The 23,155-nt window shown below is 54.9% G+C and overlaps 4 protein-coding genes across 4 annotated transcripts; 2 read left to right on the top strand and 2 right to left on the bottom strand.

The window, feature by feature from the left end:
* Positions 1–67: 67 nt before the first annotated feature.
* C8Q71DRAFT_826723 (uncharacterized protein) lies at positions 68–3,926 on the bottom strand (the record flags this gene model as incomplete). Its single annotated transcript, XM_047926300.1, has 15 exons — positions 3,640–3,926; positions 3,517–3,582; positions 3,405–3,461; positions 3,178–3,240; positions 2,797–3,119; positions 2,519–2,737; positions 2,290–2,469; positions 2,030–2,223; positions 1,769–1,982; positions 1,560–1,720; positions 1,415–1,511; positions 1,182–1,361; positions 932–1,117; positions 563–880; positions 68–511 (listed from the first exon to the last, which is right to left on the bottom strand). Exons 1-15 carry the CDS (start codon positions 3,830–3,832, stop codon positions 68–70), a joined length of 2,895 nt encoding a protein of 964 aa, XP_047785057.1. The 5' UTR covers positions 3,833–3,926.
* A 362-nt stretch (positions 3,927–4,288) lies between these two features.
* C8Q71DRAFT_844930 (golgi-body localization protein domain-containing protein) lies at positions 4,289–14,612 on the top strand. Its single transcript, XM_047926598.1, has 19 exons — positions 4,289–4,494; positions 4,541–5,435; positions 5,488–5,981; positions 6,041–6,109; positions 6,163–9,255; positions 9,317–9,383; positions 9,436–9,583; positions 9,637–9,904; positions 9,952–10,768; positions 10,817–10,956; positions 11,013–11,234; positions 11,294–11,358; positions 11,409–11,813; positions 11,867–12,122; positions 12,179–12,811; positions 12,866–13,467; positions 13,524–13,623; positions 13,673–14,284; positions 14,339–14,612. The coding sequence occupies exons 2-19, from the start codon at positions 4,550–4,552 to the stop codon at positions 14,402–14,404; spliced, it is 8,943 nt and encodes a 2,980-aa protein (XP_047785056.1). The 5' UTR covers positions 4,289–4,494; positions 4,541–4,549; the 3' UTR covers positions 14,405–14,612.
* Positions 14,613–17,025, bottom strand: C8Q71DRAFT_731878 (uncharacterized protein). Its single transcript, XM_047922220.1, has 10 exons — positions 16,604–17,025; positions 16,496–16,550; positions 16,217–16,446; positions 16,154–16,161; positions 15,897–16,089; positions 15,674–15,832; positions 15,531–15,606; positions 15,428–15,476; positions 15,286–15,369; positions 14,613–15,232 (listed from the first exon to the last, which is right to left on the bottom strand). Exons 1-10 carry the CDS (start codon positions 16,782–16,784, stop codon positions 14,846–14,848), a joined length of 1,422 nt encoding a protein of 473 aa, XP_047785055.1. The 5' UTR covers positions 16,785–17,025; the 3' UTR covers positions 14,613–14,845.
* A 915-nt stretch (positions 17,026–17,940) lies between these two features.
* C8Q71DRAFT_731875 (uncharacterized protein) lies at positions 17,941–22,786 on the top strand. The gene is made up of 12 exons (XM_047922219.1): positions 17,941–18,072; positions 18,137–18,205; positions 18,332–18,480; positions 18,542–19,741; positions 19,799–19,879; positions 19,936–21,177; positions 21,233–21,472; positions 21,531–21,549; positions 21,608–21,816; positions 21,873–21,920; positions 21,974–22,221; positions 22,278–22,786. Exons 2-12 carry the CDS (start codon positions 18,178–18,180, stop codon positions 22,510–22,512), a joined length of 3,699 nt encoding a protein of 1,232 aa, XP_047785054.1. The 5' UTR covers positions 17,941–18,072; positions 18,137–18,177; the 3' UTR covers positions 22,513–22,786.
* Positions 22,787–23,155: the final 369 nt, after the last annotated feature.

Below are 23,155 nucleotides of genomic sequence, written 5' to 3'. Positions count from 1 at the left end.
CGCTGCCATCAGTGTTCAAGCTGCGGTGTAACCGCGAATCCCAGCAACTGTACCAGTACATCAAGATCTACCGGAACCGGTTCCTACGTAGTGAGTTGAGCCTACAAAACATGTCTGGATCATTGTCAACCACGAAGTAGCTCCTGCCAGCTGGACTTCCATGGTCTGGTGTCACCAAGGCCCCTCGTATGATAGCCTGTGCAGGGAGTACCTCCACGTCATATGCACTTGGCTGAACCCTATAAAATCCCAAAACCCGGTCCCTCTCCTGGGGCTCCACCGGCCCATCAAGTGGTTTGACAATGACAAAAGGGTGGGTGTCACCGTCTGCCGTGGTGCATGTGAACATCATGAGAAGGCATGCAAAGATGGGGCCCTCTGCCGTGTCAATGATGACATGGTCTCGACGTTCCTTCCCAAACCATGAGGGGGTACATCGGAGGAAGTCTGTCTCTTGTTTCCAGGTTTCTTCAGATTCATAGCTGACTTTGAGGAATCTGTACTCCACAACCTGTGACAAATTCAATAGACAATAGTGAATATATATCTTCATACTACACACCTCATCATGAGGTCCAACTGAGATCTTGTCACCATTCCTAGACCTGATCTCCAGGACATCCAGGACAGTAGTGACATCTTTGTGCAGATCCATGACATGGTTTTGCAGCTCAGCCAGGGGTTTGGGCTTCTCTGGTGCTCCAAAAGAGATCCGGTCATCAAAGATAACTCTAGTGGATGTTCTCCGAGCTGATGTGGAATTGTCATCTGGGTCATCTTCATCATCCTCCTCTTCAACTCCAGTATGGAATGCATCATAGTCTTCAATGTTAGCTCGGATGATCTGCATGACAGCAAGGTCATGTTCTGCTGTCAATAGCTATCTGACTTGTTATTGTCATCTATGACCAGTATGAACAGTGTTACTCACCTGGTTCTCTACATTTCGTTTGTTTGAACGCCGCAGGTATGATTTCTTGAGAGACCCATGCATCTTTTCAAATGGCTTTGTGTTGTAGTTGGCAGTAATCCCCTTGTCTTCTATATCTTCAGGACCATGTTGATGAGAATGAACCTTTGGGAAGTTCCAGTCTTTCCCATCTGGCCCAGTCTCCTCCTGGAGGTCCTAGGTAGTACATGTCAATTGCCACATTCATGGATTCAATGGAGTGAGGATCTACCTTGAGGCACTGAGAGAATTCAAGCAATTTTGTTCTAATTGCTGCAATTGTATCTTCAGTCTGGACTCTGAAGGAAAAATACATGTCCAACTCCAGATACTTTCGGAGAAGACACAGTAGAAGGTGGCCTTGACTGCCTAGCTCAGTGGCAATGACATTATGGACAACATATGGAATAATCTCAAGCAGTCATCAGTGATTTGAATTCACATACTGACCCACAATGACCATACCTTGGACAGATCCTGGAATTTGTGGCCATCATTGAAGTTTATGTTCACAACTTGCTTGAAATGGGTAAGACCCCTCCATATTGGGAAGCTACTTGCTCTGTAACAGGTCAATCATTGGATGAAATCAAGAGGACTTAAGACCCACTGTTCATCAACCTTAGCAATTGCCCACCTCCCTAAGGCTGTCACTAAAGACACAGTTTCTGGCCATATATGATCTCCAAGCAAGCCACTGTCATATGCATGCAGCTTGTCAAAGCTCAATGCCCTGTAGGGGTTTGTGTTGAGGAGCTTCCAGAAAACATTCTGAGTGATAGTCAGATTGGGGAATAATATTGAACTAATATCACAAACTGGATTTCCTCTGAGCCCATAATCCTTCAGTACTTTGTCTGCTGCAGCCCTAGTGTTTCCTGGGGCCTGAGCTTCAGCAAGAACTGCCTGCATGTTCTCTGGGGTGCGAGGGATTGCATGTTGTTCAAGGAGTGTCAGATCCTTTGACTTTGCAAGACAACGTGGGCAGTTGCAGAGGCTCTGGTGGCCCCCTCGGATCATAGCCATGAAACATCTGAAAGGTCCATTAGATTCAAAACACAAGAAATAATCAAGACATACTGTTCTTCATAATCAGCAACAAGCATTACAAGGAATGGGTAAAAGTTCCTCATGATACTGGGAAGGTCACATTGAAAGCCAGTCTTGGCAAGGACTTCAATCTTCTTGATGAACAGATAGAATGCTTCATGCCAGACAATCCTCTTGTGATCAACAAAGTTCTTCTTTCCTTCTTCAGCAGTTCCTTCATCAATCTGTAACAATATTTGTGTTAATTCAATCAAGCCATAGACCATGACATATATCATGCAATCACATACCACTGGCAACCAACCTACAATGGCACCACCACCTATCCCATTTCCATTCCGGATCTCAATAGGAAGTTGGGCACAGCGGACCATGACAGGATATCCCTTCTGTGTGCCAAATGATGAGAGTTTGGTCTTGTCAGCATAGACAATGAACCCAAATGGTGTTCCACCCTCTGGAAGTACTGACTATTTATGTGTCAATTTAGTCATCAATATATTATGCCTGAGAACTCACCTGAACTTCCCAGAGCATGTTAGCTGTCCATGGCTCATCTCGAAAACGGACCCATTTTGTGCCACTCCATCTGAAGAGTCGGAGGGAATCAAAGGCCCAGTGAGGTGTCAATCGAGGATCATGCAACTGATCTGTTGCCCAGTCCCAGAGATCACAGGCCCAGACTTTATAATCACGAACTTCATCTTCATAAGGAACTTGAATCTTCATTTCCTGGTACTGTGACATACAGTCAATCCATGATAGACCATTCATACTTAAAATAAAAATGAACATACTGGTGTCAGATATGCTGATGCAGACTGCCTGAGCTTACGAAGCTCTGCATGACTTGATATTGTGAATTGATCCTGGCCAGATGCCACTGTCTTGATGAGCTTAATGAGTGCTTCAACATGCTCCTCGTTCAGACACGCGCTCAAAGCGATATCTGCAAATCCAAAGTCTGATCGAGTACGGTACGGTCGCCAAGGATTATCGGGGGGCTGAGGTGGTGTCCTGAACTGTTCTTCAGCTGCATCATATGCTGCTTTGGACTGTACCATGGAAGCCTTGCCAGTTTTGGGGTGATATTGAGTCTTGATATCCCCTACCTCATGCACTGAAATGACAGCACAATCAATTAGATTGTGGCATCTCTCTGAAAAATTACTAAATACATTGGGCTCCCATCTGGACTTGTAAGTCTCCATCATGTACTACATCTTGTGGGGCTTGGGAGCCTAGCACAATCAAGTTCATCAATAATGATACAATTGACAAACTACTGTAGATTACAACTCAATCCACAGCAGGGCATCGTCAGGGCATTGCGACATCAGGCATTTGACTCATGGCATGCTGCGGATTGTGCTGTAATGTACAGTATTGCCAAAAATTTACTCACCGAGAGGTATAGGCTCATAGTCATGTTCTATGTTGCTGGGCCCCGGTACAGGGCCGCCTAAAGCGAGGGCAATCGTGAACAAGCTCATCCGGTAATTGGGAAATGTAGCTACCAATGTGTGAACTAGTTCCAACACTCCCCATTTCCTCCCGAAATCTCTTGAATCGCTCCTGCTCGGCTACAGCAACAAACAGCTGATTAATATTTAATTCAGTAGCTTCGTGATACAACTTACCATCTCGCTGTGCTTGAGCGATCTGAGCCGCAAGCTGTCTGTCACGGTTCAAACGCTCCTGCGATCTTGCGCACGCCGCCTCATGGGACGCGAGACCCTTCACGTTGAAATCTTCCCCACAGATGCTGCAAATCTTGCGCTTTGCTGAGGTATAATTACGCGCTGCGTTTGCGCGACCAGGCGGGGCAGACATCGTCGGCGGTACGTCGAGAGAGAGGCCTCGTCGAGAGAGAGAGGCTGCGTCGAGAGAGAGAGGCCGCGTCGAGAGAGAGAGGCCGCGTCGAGAGGAGCACGCCGTGAGACTCTGAGAGCGCACGCGTGGACGATTGTAATCGCATTTCGATCAGTGTCCGGAGATCTAGATTACATTGTAATTGGCTACCCGAGCGTCGCGATCATCCATTCCCCGGTGTAATTGGACCCCAAGCATTGGATCGGCCTCGCAACGTGGCGATGGCCAGTGCAATGATCGTGGAGCCGATGCTATGGTCGGCCGCTCGTGCGATTGACATTCTTATCTAATCTAATCCCACATCGGGGATTGCAGTCACATGGTAATGGGCATGGCAATGCCCGGGCATTAGAATCCCCGGTAAAAAATTGCGACAAGAGGCGCTCGCCAAGTCCTTCGGCGTTCGCTCAGATCACAGTGCGCCGTCCATGCCGGCAAGCGTGTCGCCGCGCGCCCAACCTCCTCTGCTTGCCAGACACACTCACCTACGGACTGCGCCTACATACTCGCCCTGTCTATGCTGAAGATACGATCCTTATAACGCGAAGAGAAACTACCTCACCTAGCTCGCTTGACGGACGTCAGAGCATACTCCGTTCCTTGCCTACACTTCAATACTACAGGTATGTCATGCTGTGCTTCACATTCTACAACGACTCAGCTGCGTAGAATCTAGTTATGCCTCTGACTGTCTTCTCGATACTGAAGGCACTCTTGCTTGGGAGTCCCGGTCACGGGTTCTGGGCCTTCCTCCTGGTATGGGTCGTCCGAATCGTCACACTGTCCTTCGTATTCCGCACATATGCTGGACCTGCTCTCCTCAAACTCGTCTCAAAGCGTCTCCGGGTGCGAAGCGTCAGCTTGCGCTCTATTCGCGGCATATACTTCCGTGCTGGAAGCGGCACCATCATCCGTATTGACCGTGTCGGCATTTCGTACCACCGCCCGTCCCCGACCACGGCTAGCCGCTTGACTCTCATCGTCGAGGGTCTGAAGGTTGAGCTCAGCAAAGACCAAGAACCTCAGCTACGCCCGTCTCTCAAGCGTAGGCGTTCTACTCCTGCTACTCGCTTCGGAGACCGCGTGCGTTTGATAGCATTGGCGACCTTGCGGTCGACATGGAACACCTTGGATCCTCATGTTCGCCCGTTTATCCGGACGTCGATCGTCTCTATCCTTCGTTTCGTCATCCGTGCGCTGCCGGCCCTCACCCAAGTAATTGACTTCGAACTCGATTCCGCCGTCGTAACGTACGCCGCAATCCCTGGCGTCGAGCTCGTCCTGAAGCAGGCAAAGGTCAAGACAAAAGTAACCTTATCTATAGTGGACAATGTCGTAATTCCTGGCGCGCCTTCTGCGCCTGAATCGCAGCCGTTTCGAGGTCATAGGCGTTTCGCTAGCGTTGCAGACTGGAATGCCAGGGTGCAGAATAGTCTACGCCGTACCTGGGACAGAGCATGGGGTGCTACGCAAGTGACTGCGTCGTTGTCTCTGCGCCTCAAAGGTATCTCGGCTACCGCGTCCCCGTTGGCCCTGAAGGACATGCCGACGGCGCTTACTGCGAGTGAGTACTCGGTTGAGATGGCCGTGCATTCGTTGACACGATATGTACATAGGCACAAGCTGCTTCGTATACGTCCCCGGGACTAAATACAAAGCATCAGTTCGTATCGACCCGCACCGCGATGTCGAGGCGCACAGTGTTGAGACAAGTCTCCTCGTCGACTCCTTGGACGTACATACAGACGTCGTTCAATACCTCCTGAAACGACTGAACGCCGGAAAGAAGGCGAAGACCAACGGTGCTGCTGCAATCAACAGATCTAAAATCCCGCCTCCGCTGACGCCTGTAGCTCCTGCCAGTCCCTCTTCGCCGTTGCTCAGCCCATCATGGTCGCAGCTCCGTAGTCCATCTGCACACCGCCTCTCCTTCTCAGCGCTCTCGCAGCAACAGGACCCCAGTCCCCTTCCTCCCTCAGGACCTTCGGAGACTAACCCGCTGTCGCCCAATGAGAACAGCCCCCTCACGCCCTCTCCAGCGACAGTTCGCAAGCCTATGTGGTCTTCTCCCATGTCTCCTGGTTCGCCATTGATGGAAGCATTATCATCCGTACGTCATTACACCTGTAAAATTGTTTCTGGTATCTGAGGGCATGTCCACTACGATAGGCATCACTTAAGTTGGGATGGGGTGCTAAGCAGATACCAGTGCGCAGGCTCAACAGTCGAAATGTCTCGGTATGTCGCATGATAGCAAAGGTGACTTGTACTGATGTGAAGCTGCTGTATAGTCTCGTTTGGCGATTCTCAAAGGCATCGACGTGACCATCGCGAAGGTCACCCTGAAGCATTCTCTGCCTAGGGTAGAAACAGATGTCGCGCAGACCTTCGAGCTGGGGTTACGTGATCTACACGTCGGGGCGGGGCTCAGCCATCCTGACACCACACCGTTGCACCGACAGCACCTTGGCTCGAGGAGTGTCCCTAATGATCCCCTCAGCGCAGACGTCTATCGTCTCACATTTTCGGCCAACCAAGTGACAGTGGACCGATCCGGCTCGGGCGCATTGGTCGATCACCTTCGTCTTTTGTCCATCAACTCCATCTTCTCAGGGGCCGTCGTCTCACAGTGGCCGACGCCCTGGCTGAAGGGCCCGGCGTTCATGTTGGGGGACCCGAACTCTCAACTACTGGCCGTTGATATCGAGCTGGGCAGCGTGGAAGTCACGGAGAGATTGGAAGTCCTGCGTGCTATAATGGCCAAAACGAAGCCGCCGAAGCCGCCGACCGAAACACAGTCCCTCTTGCCTACGGTGCTCTCACCCGTGCCGCGTGTCGCATTTGGCTTCAAGGTTGGCCCAGTCGTCGCTCGACTCATTTCGTTCAGCACAGACGAGACGCCTTTTGCGCTGGAAGCACGAACGGACGGCCTGGCGGTCTCTCTGAACTCGCAGTTTGTGTCACTTCCGGACAAGCGCATGGCGCACGCCTCGCATGACCGCATCGGATTGCAAATGGACGTCCACCTCGCCTGTCAGTTGCAGCGCACCTTCGTTGGCGTGTGCATGAGCGCGAGCGGCAGCGAGGAGCAGCCGCCCGAGAGTCTTCTGTCTATTGACACCATCCAGGTCACGGCGCACGTGAATGCCCTGGGCGATGTCGCGGACGAGGTGCACAATACGGTCACCATTGACGTGCCATCGACATATACGGACCTACAATGCTCTACAGAAGCCATCTCAATTGAACTGTGGCAGCCCGACGTCATCAAGGCCGTTTCCAGGATTGTGGCGAGCTTCGCGGGCACACCGAAGCCCCCGGCTTCATCCCCGCGTCCTCGTATCCTTGACAATCTTCCCTTCGGCCTCTCCGTCGCCGTCGCCGTTGGACGCTTTGTGTTGTTTGTCACGGCTCCAGACATCGCACCTACGGAGGACCTAGGGATCTCGCGCGGGATCGCCTTGCATCTGGGTGCTTGCTTCAGCTATTGCGCCGTACACAGCAGGCATGCGGAGCGCGTCCAAAACCTTCGTCCACGGAGTCAGACCCGCCTACGGTTGTCACTCCCGACGGAACACGTCATGAAAGCGGTAGCTGGGAATAGTCCACCCGTGGCGACTCGAAGCACCCGTGTCCTAGTTGGGGTCTCTTTCTGGGATGTGGTCGCCAGGGATGCCGTTGCGACGAAGTTCTCTGCCGATGACCCCTACTGTCTCGCGGAACAGGACAAGAATCTGGACACCCGAGAGTTCCTACGCATCGAGAGCATCGACGTCGAAGGCATTCTGACTGGCCTTCGTCCGAACGGTACGTTCCAGCCAGCTCATGAGGACGAGCTGGTCATCACGGCCTCCGCATCCCTGATACGTGGTACTCTTCGTCTCGCGCAACTCTACAACATCTTGCTTGCCGTCAAGACGCTGAAGTCTATCTTACCCTCCAAGCCGAAGAGCAATCAGCCTGGTCCCGCTCCTTCATCGATGCTGGTGACAATGCAATGTGACATCAAGCAATTGCAGCTTCTCGTGCTGTTCCCTATGCAGACGAAGTTGTACCTGCGTGCATCATACCTGCGCTGCGATGTCACTTCTAAGTCGACGGTCGCGGTCAAATGGAGCAGCATAGTTCTAGCAGTCAACGTGTTTACCAAGCGAGATGGAGTACAGCGGGAGGAGTGGGAGGAATTCGCATGCCTTGCCGACTGGCGCGTGAACTTGCCCCTCAAGGCTCGACCCCTCGTCGTCGATGTCGAAGCCGATGGCGCCCGTCTCCGCATACCTTTTGACTATGTCCTGGCCGATCTTATCCTCGACATCAACCTGACCATCAAGAGCGCGAAGCACCTGATCCGTATGGTGGCCGCGGGCAAGTATCAGAGACCGCCCACACCTGAAGCTGAATCAGCGAAGGTGCTGCCCAAGGTGCACATCAGAGTACGATGCCTGACGGTGGAAGCTGCCGACGAGGAGTTCGAGTCCCGGCTTGGGGTAATTTGGGAAGCGGGGTTCCCAGCAGCCAGGCTTCGGCACGAACGCGACGAGGCCTTCGAGGCGAAGGTATCGACCATCACTGTGTCCCAGTCCTCGCATGCGCTACCACAGGGTCGCGATGCCGAGTCTGATTTCCAGTTCAGTGCCAAACACACCGTCTCTGTTCAGGATGCATGCCAGCGTCTCTTCCAGGTTCATTCTGTCGCTTGGAGATCTGCCTACTCGAAGACCAGGTCGGCTCAGGCAGAGCGTCAACAACATCGTCTACGCCACGCCCTCGGTGATCATGCGGATGCAGAGGATATCGACGACATTGTACCGGTCAACCCTCGGAAACACTTGCCCCCTCTGTTCCGGTTGACCTTTGACTCCCTAGCATTGACTCTTGAGTCTCCCGCCTCACTCGTTGAGAACGTGGCCGACTTTCTTCATGACGCGGGTAGCGGCCTTCCCAAAGACACGCAGTTTTCATTGTTGGTCCCGCTCCACATCAGCTTCACCGTGTCTTCCGCACGCTTCGCTTTGCGCGAGTACCCCTTACCCATGGTCAACATCCCAGCGAGCAGCACATCTTCACCGGCCTTGGCATTCGACAGTGACGTCGTCATTGCAGAGGAGATGGGAAGCGAAGGCTCCGTGGATTGGATCAAGTCAGTGGTCGTCAAGGCAGACTACGGCGTACATGGCGCTTCCCCCCTCTCGATCAGCATTCCGAAGACAATCATGCCTGTGAAATCATACGCGCGCCCGACAATCCGTGTGCTCACCAACGACGTGACCGACTTTGCCTGGGGTCTAAGCTACAGCGCTGCGACACAAGATCTCATGCGCATACTTGATACTTTGTCGCATGCAACAAAGGATCGCTCTCCACCGATCGGATTCTGGGACAAGGCACGCATACATTCCTCACACATCAGGACCAACGCACCTTGCTGATGACATGACGTTCCAGCTGAGATTGATTCTTCACTGGCGGATCAAGATCACGTTCGAGAACGAAGTTCACCTGCATATGAAAGGCAAGCCGATATCGTTGGATAATGGTTCCGTGGTGTTGATGATACTGTACAGGCTCTCGCGATCCGTATGAGCTGACAGGAACAGGTGCTGGCTTTGCCTTGTGTTGGCGAGGAAACCCTAGCATTTCGATAGGACAGCCCAACAAACAGGATGAACTCATACAAGTACAGAGTGACTCTATGCTCATCGTGATACCGAAGTAAGTTGTCCATTCGTCGATTATGTGTTACATGATTTATGGTGTCATTGCAGCGTCCAGGACAAGTGGGGCGCGCAGCCAACATCCGTATCGTCAGCAACCTTTTCCACTTCCAATCCGAAGAGGCTTCGTGAGGCCAAAGTCTGCGCCAAGCTGAGCTCCGGTGTTCGCTTCGGTATCGGCTTTGTGCTTGAACGAGCCTGTGGACCTGAGTGTGCAACCTGCACCGGCAAGCCCTTCGATCGCAAGTGTCGTATGTTCTCGTTCCGCCCTCACTACGAGGTGAAGCTCGAAACGAAGGCAGTTGTGCCAGAGATGAAGGTGTGTCTGCACCCAAAGCCTGAGTTCATCATGTTGATTGTATATAGTCTGCGGCCGATTCTTACAACGGATTCCGGTCGGACTTCATCCATATGTCCATATCCCTCGAGTCTGCTCTCCACGCGAAAGAGCATTCTGGTCCACAAGCCAGCAGTCTTCACCTCTCTCCTGAAGTATTCGAGCAGTTCTGGTCTTGGTATCGGTTGTTCGACCATGCATTGTCACTACCCGTTCGGCAGGGCTCTCATTACACCCGGAAACGGCCTGTCTCCCCCAAGTTTGGACAGCATCTGGCGACCCTCAAGTATCGATTCGCCATCTCTCAACTCTTCCTCTCTCACGTCTATGTGGATAATTCAAGTGATGCATGGGCTGACGGCGTCACTCCCTTCGTTGGGGTCAAGGCTCTCATTGATCGCTTCCAGGCGGATATGCACCAGAGGGACCAAGAGAGCACTCGTATGACAGACGAGGGACCTCAAGTCGTTCACCACAAGTCTTTCTATGCCATCGAAGTGGCGGCGAAGCAGTTGGATCTTCGTACAATGTTGGCTGTCTTCCCGGATCCGCTGAAGCAACAGGTTCAGATGAATCTGTCGCCGCTGGTCAGTGATTACAGATCGAAAATCAAGACAGATCCCATACCGACGGATTCACCGTGGATTGACCTTGACGACTTTGACGATGCTCGCTCCTCGACTGCTACTCCACCCGAAGTGCATCTGTTCCGCGCTGCCTACTGTCCTCAATTCACGTACTTCAAGCGACCAATAGACCCAGGACTTGTGCCGCAAGGCAAGGTTGTGGAGCGCAGCAAGTTCGGTACCGAGGAGACGCATGTGTGCTACCTCGGTAAAGAGGCTTGTCAGTAAAGTTCTGGTAGCAAGATAGCTTTCGCTAATTCGATTGCAGCTGTTACACAAACGCAGCTTGCTATCACAGGTGCTCGTATCAAGGAATTGCAAGACAAATTAATTCAAAAGGCCGGTCGTAGCATGGACAATGGCTTCCTCAGTGTTCCGCGACCCAACACGCCACATGCGGCGGATACAGTACGTGATCTATGGATAATGCTGGCAAGCATCCACTGACAGTTGAGCGTCCCAAGACTGGCGACGATGCAGATGATCTGCGGAAGAAGATCAACCTCTTGAACAAATACGTGTCTCACCTGCACAGGGCTGATCTCTCATCCAATCCCCATGCTTCTCATGGCATTCATAGCTACCAGATGCCTTCTGAAGCGGTGTCGTCAGATGACTGGGCTCAGTTCGACAATGTCTACCAGATGCATTCTCCCCAGATCTTCCTAGACCACATCATCCGCGACGTATGACAACTGTTCATTGATATGAGATATGAAACGCAGCTGACGTCTGATTGCTTCAGGTCATGATGCAGTACTACTATTGTTCTAGGGCCAAAAGGGGCATCGAATACCACATGGCGACCCGGTATGATTATTCGTTACAGCATGTCTTGTCACTGACGGTCTTCGCTTCAGCGCTGTGAAGTTCATACGCGACCAGGCCCGAACTGCGCTTGTCGATATACTTCAAGAGAAGGACGAACACCGAGGACCAGTAGCCAGCGCGCAGGCTGCTGCTATTGCAGTACGCAATTTCCTAATTGGAGATCATGCCTCGAGTCATGCCGGAGACGACTCTCAATATCCACTGCTGGATACACCGGGGCCTGTCGACCCACTCGATGGGTGGTCCGACGGTGTCACTCTACGAAAGAGTCACTTCTGTCTTCTTCTCAAACCCCAGATTGTGCTCCGGAGCGACACGGAAGCAGGGCTGGATTCCGTGTGCATCTTAGCCGCCGTCCAAGGAAAGCTCAGTTCCTTTGCCATACTCGACGAGGCAAATGCGGACGATCCAGTCAGCGGCAAAGTGATGACTCGGTACGTCTGACACAAATCTTCATGTTCATAACCGATTCTTATTCTCGCAATAGGAATTTTGCCTCCGTCTCAGGTCTGCAGGTATTCTCCCCTTCTGCAACGAACACCTCTGGAGAAGGCTCTGTACCGCTTGAGGTGTTGATCGACTTGCGCTGCGAGAATAACGCGTTCGATCGGCTAGTTCCTCAGACCGACGCGTCTTTCCAATACGATAAGTTCAATAGGCTCCGTTTGCGCAATGACGTGACGTCCATCGCACGCACGAGCGATGACAAGGACCGTCAGCACCACCATTTACACAATCAGACTGTGGGTCACTCACTTCCTCGGGTTTTTCTGGCTCTAACGTGACTCTGCTCTTCTAGGACTTGATCAGGGTTCACGTCCCTCGCTTTACTGTGTCTGCCAACGATCGACATTTCCAGGCCATATCCAACATCGTCACGAATCTTGTGCTGTTCTCCAATGCCGCATCGAAAGATCGGTCAGACAAGCTAGAGAAGATGGTATTCAGCTACGACTTCACGAACCTGGGATCGGCTGCGGACGTCGTGGCAGACATGCAAGCCCGTCTACGCCATGCGTATGAGACCAGACGTGAGGCGGTGCGCAAGCTTCGCGGTGCAGGAGAACAGGGCCAAGTGGAGATATACAAGATCGACGCTCATATTATGCTCCTCGCCGAGGAGCTCAACTTGACCTTCGATGCGATCAAGATGGCTCAGGACAAGTCGACGGAACATTCGGAGCAGAAGTCTGCACTGATGCTCCATGCGTCTTCGTCCGATATCTCGTGGAGAATGATAGATAGACATGATCAGCTTCTCGCGAAGCTCGCCGTCCGCGACATTCACTTCTACTGGCTGAGCAGGCAGGACAGCTCGCTCGTCAATACACTGGTCGTCGGAGATCTACAGGCCTTCGATGGCGCTGCGGATGCCGAATGGACTGAGATCCTGTCGAAACACGAGGAGCCCTCCACTCATCCATTGGTCAAGGTATGTTAACTGTGTTGCGTCTCTTTGGGCATGTCATTGACTTGGTATACTCAGCGCAAGTTGTTCCTCCTGGCCGACTGGACAGTCCTCCCCGCAGTGGGCGGCATTACAATCTACGAGCGCTTTGAAGTCACTCTCCACCCCATGCGGTTACAAATCGACACGCGCATCGGTCGCAGGATCATGGAATACGTGTGGCCGGCACGTCGCGAGAGGCAGCAAACGGAGGACGAGATCCAGACGTTCGATACTCTCATGGAGTCGCCGATCACTGAAGAGCCTGTCGATATTGTTATTATACCTGAGAGCCCTATGAGCCCACGACGTTCTTCGTGGGACGTATCTCCGCGGACGCGCGAAGATCACCATAAAGCAGCGACAACCCCTCTACGTAAACTGGGAGCCTCGCGGTCTTTCACGGATTTACGGAAGGCAAGGACAGATTCTCTACTCCCACCTACTCCCACCTTGCACAAAACGCGTTCGACGGAAGGGTTGTCGCACGAAGCGCACCGCCCTACACGGCAGGCCTCGAAGTCAGGCAGTGATGCGAAGGATCGGACGCATCCTGTGCGCAAGGGCAAGGACGTCGATGATGCCACCGAGATGAAGACCCGATCATCACAGAAAACATTCGTGTGGGTGAGAGTAAACAGGTAGGCAATGATTTCTCTCTTAGCACATCAATGACTGAATCGTGATATCGCCGTAGCCTCCATTTGCTGCTCAGTATTGCGAAGGAGGACTCCTTCCTGTGCCGAGATGCAAGGATCCGGACAAGAGATCTGGAGTATCGCAACCAGACATGGAGTGTACGTACCTTGATATCCCGTTGTTGACTCTCCATGACCTCCTTCGCAGTTCGAGGAGCTCGTGGATCAGTTCATCCCCAGCGGCCGCAACTGGCGCGGTTGGGTCAAGATGGCCTTCCAGCAACCGCTGGTACCCGTTCTGCCCGTTGCCCGCGAGCTCATAGCCAAAACGAAGTGGATCAAGTCCTCGTCGCACAGCCACACCCCTGACACGGAGCACCGTTCGTCTACCCCGAGCCTCATGCCCTTCCACGGGCGACACACCGCCACCGCCGGGTCATCATCATCATCCACAACCGCGTCCTCGAAGACCGCACCTTCCACGCCCGCCACGCCAACTAGCAGCACGACCGGCCCAGGTGGTCATCCTCCAGCGGCGGACGGCAGCTCCGCACCTGGGGCACCGCCGAAGAGACGGCGCACGCGCTCGCTGTTCTCTTTGCACCGCAACCGCGTGTCGTCGCCCCCGCCGATACCGCCAGTGCCGTCGATGCCCATAGTGGCGCCGGACCTCTCGTCGGAGCCGGAGCCCTTGCCAGAGCAGACTGACGCGTCTGCGGAGAAGCGGGCGCGGAGGCCGCGGGTGTTGAGCGTGTTCAAGCGGCGGCAGCATTCCGCTGGTGTCAGGAGCAGCATGGAGTCGGATATGTCTGCTGCTAGCGTGCGTATCCTCGATGTGGCGAGACGTGAATGTACTGACACTGCGCCCTTCTAGATGTCGTCGCGACCCTCGGGACACTCCCGGGCAGAGTCGAACACGACCGACGAGTCCTTCACGTAGCACCCTCCTGCACCCTCTTGCGCTATCGTATACCCTGGCGTTTTCACTGCTCCCATCTACCCTCATTACTTAATGCTATCGCTACTGCCTATTCTACATTCGCGCACATGTTGTATTAGCGTATCGTTATTTTATCTGTATTCATCGACTAGTCGCGCCAGTATTTATCCAGAGAGCAATGTATAATATAAGCTTCGCACAGACGACCGCGTACACGGTTATGATTCAAGAGTCTGTCGTAAATGCGTCATGAGGGTGTTTACAGCATAAAGGATAGTGGCTACAACAGTTGGCGGCATTACAAAGGATACTGGTACTAGTGAGTGCAGTGGTATCTATCGTCTATCGTACGTAGTGTGAGTGAGTCCATTCGCGTGTTGCTCGTGTATAGCGGATGCCAGTATCAACGTTCAAGCCAAGATCGCGCCCACACATCATCCCTCAACGCCTCTCATCCAACTGCTCCGCAGGCGGCACGAACATCTCGTCCGCGATCGTCACCGAGGGCGTCGGGGGCACACGGCCCTCCATCGTCGGGGTATTCTCGACGCTCCCCACCTCCGCCTCCGCGTAGTCCTTCCGCTGCGGCTTCGTATCCGGGTCGTGCGAGGACGCGCGCGCGGGGGACACGCGCGAGCCGTCTCCGGCGGCCCTCGTCTGCGGGGACGGGCGCTGCGGCTTCTCGCTGAGGACGACGGCGCCCGCGGAGCCGGAGGCGGCGGAGGGCTCGAGGGCGAGGATCATCCGGAGGCGGTCGGTCACTTCTTTGACGCGCTTGGTCTTCTTGCTGCCCCACCAGATGAGCACGCCGGCGGCGATCCCTGCGACCTGCGAGGGTGTGGGTGAGTGAATGGGTTTAGGGGAAAGGCAGGGAGACATACGAATGCGGCCGGGAGGGTTGTGCCGTCTGTCCACGCTGGGCGGTTGAAGCGGTTGAGCCCCCACATGACCCCACTGAGGAGACACTGAAATGGGCCCGTGAGATCCCAGAATTGAATAGGGAGGTGAAGGCAGGGTGCTCACCTGGAAAATGGAGTTGAGATCGTTCAGGACACAAATCCAGACGGCCGTACTGATCGAACACATGTCAGTACGGCTGATATTAACGAAACGTACGCAGACGTACTCAATCGGGAACGCCCTATGTGTTTGCGTCCCATGTGGTCGATACCACGTCTGGCTCAGCATGAATTTATGTTGCTCTGCAAAACGGCACGATCATTGTTAGATCCCATCTATTTGAGTGTTGAGTGAAAGGTTGGTGCTCACGATAGTGCAGATCGACCTGCTCCTCCTCCGTCAAGACCGGTACAAAATTCGCATCATAATGCGGGTCAGGCAAGTCATTAGGGTCGTAGAGCTCCGGAAGGCCGGCGGCACATCGGAGTTTCTCCGTCTTCCGCTTGTACCACCAAATCTTGAACACCCCTGCAAATGAGGCAGAGTAAACCTTCATGAACCATCGAGGACAGACTACAGATTGACGACATACGGTAAGTGTCCACGGTCCGGAAAGGCATCAGCCCGATACTCGTGATCGAGAACAGGCTCGTCTCGATCTGCTGGCAGACCTCGACCCAGAAGCCCTGCCGGTCCGAGTTGTGCACGTTGATGAAGCGCGCGAGGAAGAAGACGAGCCCGGTTCCCCAGAAGACGACGAGAAAGCCGTATATCGCTGTGACGACCTGCGTCCACACATAACAGTAAGCACGATAATCCACTTGCACGGTGATGAGAATTGAGGCTTACACCAAGGGCTGCAGAGATCAAGTCAGTTGATAGCCGCAAAATGTCAGTGTGGCAGCTACGCACGAGTTTTCACGAACGACCAAACGCCTTGCATCACCCTCCGTGCACGGTCTCTTTTCCGCAGCACGTCTTCTATGTGCATGTCGAGGTTGTCCTCGTCCTCGTCATCTGAGTTCTCCTTGTCTCCTGCTTGGCCCTTCTCGGCAGCGGATTGTCGATCTTTCGCAACCTTCTTCCGCCGCCGTCTGGGGAGCACGACAACGGGCTTGCGGGAGTACCAATCCAGTGGGGGTCTAGGTGCATGGTCAGTCTGGTATTCGGCACGATTGTAAGATGACGCACATCACGATAGCATTCGCTGCATTTGTCAAGGTAGCCACGGTAGCGATTTGCGGGTCTAGGAAGGCCTTCGTGAGACTGAGGACATGGAGGAAAAGTGGGACGACGCACCAATGACGTCCAGGTGCTCGACGATGTCATCTGGGTGGTGATCCCCGTCAAAGTCGACATCAAAGTTCCCGTAACTCGAGCGCTGCGAGTGAGGCAAGCTGAGCGAGCTCCCAACGCGCCCTGGCTCGTGCTGTGACTTCGGCACAAGGACGTCCGTCTGTGGGCCTTCAAGAGAGATCATGTCCTCTTCCTCGTTCTCGTGGTGTCTGGAGAGCAAGAAGCTGTGATGGTGTTTTGGCTTCTCCCTCTGAAGCTCAGCCTCCGCAGCCGCAGTGAACGGGTTCCGGTCCTCGCTGATGTGGGGCAATGGGGTGGGGGGCGCACGCCTGCTCAGAATGTGATCCGAGACCTTGCTGGACGTGCGGCGCTGGCCTGGGCGGGAAGTCGCGCCGCCCTCGCTCCCGCTCCCGCTCACACTGGCGCGCCCGCTGGTCGCCGACGAGAGAGCGCGTTCGCGCTCTCGCGGCGAGCTGTCCGTGCCGTCTGCCAGGCTGGCCTGTGTCGGAAAGTCGTAGCCCGACGTGCGGATTGAGTCGGGACGGGGCGTGAGGAGCGCGGCGACGGAGCCTCTGCGTGCACCGCGCGAGGCCCCGGGGGTATCTTGGGCACTGGCATCGCGTGCAGGGTCCTGGAGGGGGGTGTAGCCACGCTTCACTCGGACTGAGGGCATCGCGGGGGGCTTGGGAGGGTCGGAGGGGGGTCGTGAAGGGGAAGAATGAGGAGGGGTGGAGAGACGGGAGGATTATACGAGGAGGCATTGCAGTGGAGCGGGGCGTGTCGCGGTAACTCGACGCGCCGGTGGCTGCAGGCCAAGCCAGTCACGCTCCACGTGCGCCTCCCTGCGCAGCGTCATACCCCACACGCCATCTCCCTCCTCGCACTGCCAACGCGCTGCTCCAGCTGCGAGCATACGTATATGTACAGTCCTTCTATGCACATATGTAGGCCTCAGCACCGCTTCGTCTGTCAAACACAACTTACCTGCTCCATCTGATGACTGCCCGGCACAATGGGTCGTTGAGTAGAATTGAGATCTTGAGATGTGATGACGGCCGTAATGCTGATTTGCTTCGCGAGTCTCGTCCCGGTCAGCCGCTACACCAAGGACAATGTCCTGGCACATCATGCGAGGCTTCGCGGCCCATCGACCTGGCTGTTTCGTTCAGTGAGCATACTCAGGGGTAGAGGGCGCCGCATGACCAAATATAGGAGTCGCCGCACCCAATCAAGGCTGCGCGACGGCCGAAGTGGCGGCCCAATCATTGGTAACCCCGATCTAGCTACCCGAATCTAATCAAACGCGAAATTTTTTCCCATAGTACCCATCGCGTAATGTGCTGTACTTTCCCGAATTTGAGAGACCCAGCGACGCCCGACGGCTGCCACGACGACTACAACACCAACCACCACGTACGTGGGCGGTGCACTGTTGTCGTTCGTGCGGCCTCGTAGCATTTTGCGCGAATAAGGTACGTGGCTTGATTTGGCATGCCTTATGCGCGTCGCAGCTTATGAATTGGCACCGAATGATAGGTTGAACTTCGCAGAGTGCTTACAGATCGCCTTTGCGAGACATGGAACAGTTCGCAGCACAAGCAGGACGTGAGTGTTGTAGTCGTCAGGGTTTCAGCAGCATCGAGTAGTAGAGATCACGGCATCTCGTATGCTTTCCAGCTTCTCCTACTTTGACGTAATGCGATTAACTGACATATCGCACAATTGTCACAGGCAGCGCAATGCAAGGCGCGGTGCTCAATGTTGCCAACTGCGCGAACTGTTACAAGCCTATTCGGCCTGACGCAAGGAGGACGCTCTGCACAGGGTGCCGCGCCAAGATGCGCCTCATGTACGCGGCCACCCAGCAGCCAGCCACACAGGTGCGCACTCCCATCTCTCTCCCGACGCCTTCGATCGATCCTCATGTGGCACCTCCTCCAGGCCCCGCCTCAGCCCCCCAAGCAGCCTGTGCTGGTCGCAGCATGCGCAGTGTGCTCTGCGCGCGTCCAGCTCCCCCCGTACCCCATCGACCCGAAGCAAATCATCATCTGCGTGCCATGCCACAACACGCGGTTCTCCAAGACGCGCCGCCGCGAGACGCAGCGACGCGCAGAGCCGAGCGCGCCTCACACGCACGCGCCCCCGGCGCCCCAGCAGGGCACGCACCCAAAGAGCCCAGCGGATCTGGACGACGTCGCGCTGGCACAGTACATCGCCTTCGAGGCGATGAAGTACGTGCACCCCGCACACACGCCCGCCGAGATGGGCGGGCTCGGCGCGGACTACGTGCGGATCGCGCCGGAGGGCGCGATGATCGCCCCCGCGTCGATGCTGCCCCCGACGTTCAGGCCCTCGCCAGACGGGAGGCACTACAACGAGCGCGGCGAGATCCTCGTACCGCCGATCGCGTCGTACCTCCCGATGCCACTCCCGCCACCTCCTCCCCCCGCCACGCCGAGCTCGCACAAGTTCTACACACAGCGTGGCGCTGTTCCGCCTGCGAATAGGCCGGGCAGCATGGCTGCGCCCACGACTATCCCTACCAGGCCACCAGGGAGCGTCCCATTTCCGCAGGCGCAAGTGGCGCATGCACCCTCGCGACCAGCTCCACGATCGTCTTTTGTACCAGGAGCGTCCACCGCGTCCGTGCCCAGTATCAGGCGTGTCGCACCCGGACAGCCGGTCGCCCCGTCGCACCTTGTCCGCCTCCCTCCAGGGCAGCCCGTCATGCTGCAGCACTACCACGCCGCCGTCCCCCCGCCTGTGCAGCCCGGGTCGGACGGCATGGTACAAGGATGGACTAGCGGAGATCCGCAGGCGGCGGGCAAGGTACGCGTCTGCGAGACGAGCGGGTGCAGCACGGTTCTGTCTGCGAAACATCTGTGGAGGGTGTGCAGCAGGTGTCTGGCGGCGGCGGACCCTGGGCACTTTGCTGCGGTCCCTTCGAAGAGAGGACGGGAGAAGAGTATGGACGCGTCTGCCAGCGCGAGTCCAAGTGCGAGCGCGGGTGGGGAAGTGGCGGCGAGCGACGAACTGAACAAACCGCGTTTGCGAGTGGCCATGCAGGCTTCGGCGTCATCTGCGAGTGAGACTCCGCCGACGGAGCCGCACCACCACGTTTTTCCTTTGTCCGCCAGTTCGGTAAGCAGTACCCCTTGCATTGTCTACAGTGATGAGACCTGATGCGCTCCTTATCAGCAAACGAGCCCGTCCGTGCAAGTCCCAATCGCCCGTTCAAGACGATCTGCCAGTGTTGAGCTCGTCGTGAGCCCCGGCGTGGTAAGCGGCCTCGATATCGCAGGGATTCCTCCACTGACAACCCGATACATCAACAGAATCCGGGTCCGCGGAACCAACCGCCCATCTCCATCCCCTCGCTCTTCTCCCAGCCCATCTCCCAGAACGCCCGGACGAAGCACCGACAAACATCTTCCCTGACAAACGCCCTTGCACCGAGCCACTTCCCCAACCACGTGTATCCTCTACAGGACCCGACCACCAGCAACGGCCAGGGCGCGTTTGATCAGAAACCCGACACCGACGCCATGCTGGAGCAGCTCGAGTCGCTCGTGCGGGAGCACGTCGGCGTGGCCCGGATCCCGGCTCTCACGCCGGACGCGGCGCGGGCGCAGCATTCCGCGGAGAGGATACGCGGAGGGGCGGGATCGAGCCCTGTCGGCGTTCCCCCGAAGCTTGTTGAACCTTCGCTGCAGCCGCAAGTGCGATCAGTGCCGCTGCCGTTGCCTAGGAAGATGAAGAATATTGCTGGGCCATCGAAGGCGACGGCGTCGGCATCGCCTGCAGCGGATCAGTCAATCCTACTCGACGACGACGGGGACGTTCCAATGCTCCCTGAACCTCCTACCCCAGCTGTTGAGCCAACAGCTGCGTCTCGGAATGAAACAGAAAATGGCGGCTCAACTGATGCTGATGTGGTGATGAGCGATGTCAACACCAATGCTGAGCCAACTCACAGCCTCGACCCACATACACAAGGGCCTTTTCGAGATGTTGCGATTAACAACGCGCCCGCTCGGGCTGAGCCTAGCCAACTCACCGTTCCCGTGAAGGCCGAGCAAGCTACTGAGCCGTCTTTCACAACTGTTGCCGAACATGATGAGGACGTACGCATGTCTCCAGAACCCGTAGCAGGAGATACGAGTGAGGAAGACGAGCCGCCGCTCAGTGTAGTCGTCAAGTCGAAGCGGGATATGGAGAACACGGACGAAGAGAAGCCTGTCGCCCGCATTAACCTCAGGTTCAAAACCACGACTCCGTCAACCTATCGTAGTCAGTCCACTCCCAAGACAGGCTCGACGCCCCTTCGCATTCGGATACCATCTTTCAAGAAGTCGAGTCCGCCCCGAGTTGATGTCTCGCTCGCTCCTCCGAGTACCCCGCCTGTTCCCGAGTCCCTTGCTGCGCCCTCTTCTCCGACATCTCCTACCCAGCCAACCACTGGCGTGAACACCCCATGGGACAGCGACCTCTCCGATCTCACCCCGATCGAAGACTTGACGGACGAAGGCGAGTCAGAAATTGGTGAGCCTGAAGACGATGCGGAGGAAAAGCCCAAGGTTTGTTTCTGCACCTTCGTGCCTATTAGTTTCGTGCTGATCTTGGAGTGAACAGCTCAAGATCAAGCTCAAGATCCCAAAGTCATTGCAGGGCTCCAAGGGCCGACCCGTTCGATTAGTGCCCTCGCGGAAGGAGGATAAGTCTCCGTCGACGTGCAATATCCGCAGGTGCCAGAACATGCTCGCACCTGGCTACCGGTATAAGATGTGTGATATTTGCCGGGAGCATAATCGCGTGGGTCAGCGAAGGATGAGGGCCGCCGAGAAGGCTGATGATCCGTATGCAAAGTCGAAGGTCAGTAAACATCTCTCTGCTCTCATGCATATGATGGTATTGATTAACGCCGTAATAGAAACACTTGGTGGACCTCAGTAAGTACCAGTCATCCCAGGAAATCATCAAGGATCATATTAACAGTGGTATGTTCAGGTGGTTATCCTCCGGGCTCCCGCATATGCGTTGGCAAATGGTGCAAGACTGTTGTCCCACCTGAGTCGGAATATAAGTGGAAGATGTGTGTCGCCTGTCGCCAGGCATACCGGAAGCAAGATAACTACGCTGCAATCTTCGAACATCCCGCGTTGCTCAACGGAAAGAAGCAGACGCGAGAAGGCGACGGGTTGGACCTCGAACTGCAGGTATGCACCACAATCCTTTTTGTGTAGTTGGAGGATTGACGAGTCCCTTTGTGCAGTATCCTGATGATGACGACGACGGCTTTCCATATGTCGATAGAACGCCTGTAAGTCATCGCATCTCGAGCCTCATTGACACTCTGACGTGTTACACCCATAGAACGCATATCAACATCTCGGTGACCTCCTGCAGATGCTCGAGAGAAGATTCCATGCTTTCTTTGTTGCCCAGCTGCAGTACTACCAGTTCAAGATCGGGCGGGGCGTAGACGTCACGGCAGCCACGCCTTCGATGTTCAGCTTTACCGGAGAGTACTCTATCGTAGCGAATCCAGCTGGAGGTACCGTTAATGAGGCCGTGAAAGCGCTGGCTAGCCAGGTTGAAGGCGCACTGGGAATTCGCTTCAAGTAAGTGTGCGCTTCGTATGGTTGAGGGAAATTCCCAGACTGATTCGTCTGCGTAGTCCGGCTGGCATTTTCATGGGGCCTGAAGCATCCGTGGTCAGCCGATTTGGATGTGTTCACGAAGTCAACATGCCTTTTCCACAAGTCAAATCAGAACCCTCCGCTCCCGATACTCCAGCCCCAGTGCTAGTCAGGAGGATGGCCGGTGAATTGGAGATCGACGTCTCTTGGGATCGACGCCACAAGTACTTTCCCGGCCAGCGCATACAGATCCGCTTCAAGCTGCTCAGCTGAACTCTGTCTCGGACGCTTGCTCACGACGCTCCTTGCATATGATCTCCTCAATATATGATAGTTAGAGTTACAGTATGTTCTGGCGTTATGCCTGTGATTTATGGTATGTATAATCAGTCTTGCTATCGCACCCCGTTACGTTGCAGTGGTCATGCTTTCGAGTTTCTTTCCCGTCGTAGCATAGGTTCATCATACAGTCGCTTCGCTGGTTGTAATCTGCCAGTGGTACTTATAATATATACGCGCGTATCAATACAATTGACGATGAATTTTTCACGGTGAACAGGCACTTGTTGCGTCCGCCTCAGGCTGGGCCGCCGTCTGTTCTGTACGAATCGACAGGGACGAATGAACGACGACAGTTGCAGTGTCGCCATTATAATGTACATGGGTTCGACGGAAACCCCTCACCTCCACACTAGCGCCGTGTGGAGGGTCTTGGTTTGAGACTAGCTATGTACATGTCGGCGAAGGTGATGTGTCTGTAAGCTGCACAGCGCTGGAGTACGACAGGCTTGCGCCAGTCATGACGAGCCGACAACATCCTCAGCCTCCCACATCTGTGCCAATAACAACATGCATAACAACAACGCCGTTGAAGCGCATATATTCGGGATTGTTGAAATCCGAATGCAACCCCTAC

The sequence above is a fragment of the Rhodofomes roseus genome (genome assembly GCF_022264815.1).
Source record: "Rhodofomes roseus strain CIRM-BRFM 1785 chromosome Unknown C8Q71scaffold_1, whole genome shotgun sequence".
NCBI classification, from domain to species: Eukaryota; Fungi; Basidiomycota; class Agaricomycetes; order Polyporales; family Fomitopsidaceae; genus Rhodofomes; species Rhodofomes roseus.
This window is presented reverse-complemented; position numbering and strand designations above follow the sequence as displayed.

Bases quoted from the DNA above. Each gene is read 5' to 3' on its own strand.
- C8Q71DRAFT_731878 (XM_047922220.1), bottom strand. From the start codon at position 16,784: ATGATCTCTCTTGAAGGCCCACAGACGGACGTCCTTGTGCCGAAGTCA. The intron at 16,551-16,603 runs GTGCGTCGTCCC...AGGCCTTCCTAG, and splicing joins CGAGCACCTGGACGTCATTG to ACCCGCAAATCGCTACCGTG. The intron at 15,607-15,673 runs GTGAGCACCAAC...GCCGTTTTGCAG, and splicing joins GCAGGTCGATCTGCACTATC to AGCAACATAAATTCATGCTG.
- C8Q71DRAFT_731875 (XM_047922219.1), top strand. From the start codon at position 18,178: ATGGAACAGTTCGCAGCACAAGCAGGAC. The intron at 18,206-18,331 runs GTGAGTGTTGTA...CAATTGTCACAG, and splicing joins GTTCGCAGCACAAGCAGGAC to GCAGCGCAATGCAAGGCGCG. The intron at 21,817-21,872 runs GTATGCACCACA...CCCTTTGTGCAG, and splicing joins GGTTGGACCTCGAACTGCAG to TATCCTGATGATGACGACGA.
- C8Q71DRAFT_844930 (XM_047926598.1), top strand. From the start codon at position 4,550: ATGCCTCTGACTGTCTTCTCGATACTGAAGGCACTCTTGCTTGGGAGT. The intron at 6,110-6,162 runs GTATGTCGCATG...GCTGCTGTATAG, and splicing joins TCAACAGTCGAAATGTCTCG to TCTCGTTTGGCGATTCTCAA. The intron at 9,584-9,636 runs GTAAGTTGTCCA...GTGTCATTGCAG, and splicing joins ATGCTCATCGTGATACCGAA to CGTCCAGGACAAGTGGGGCG.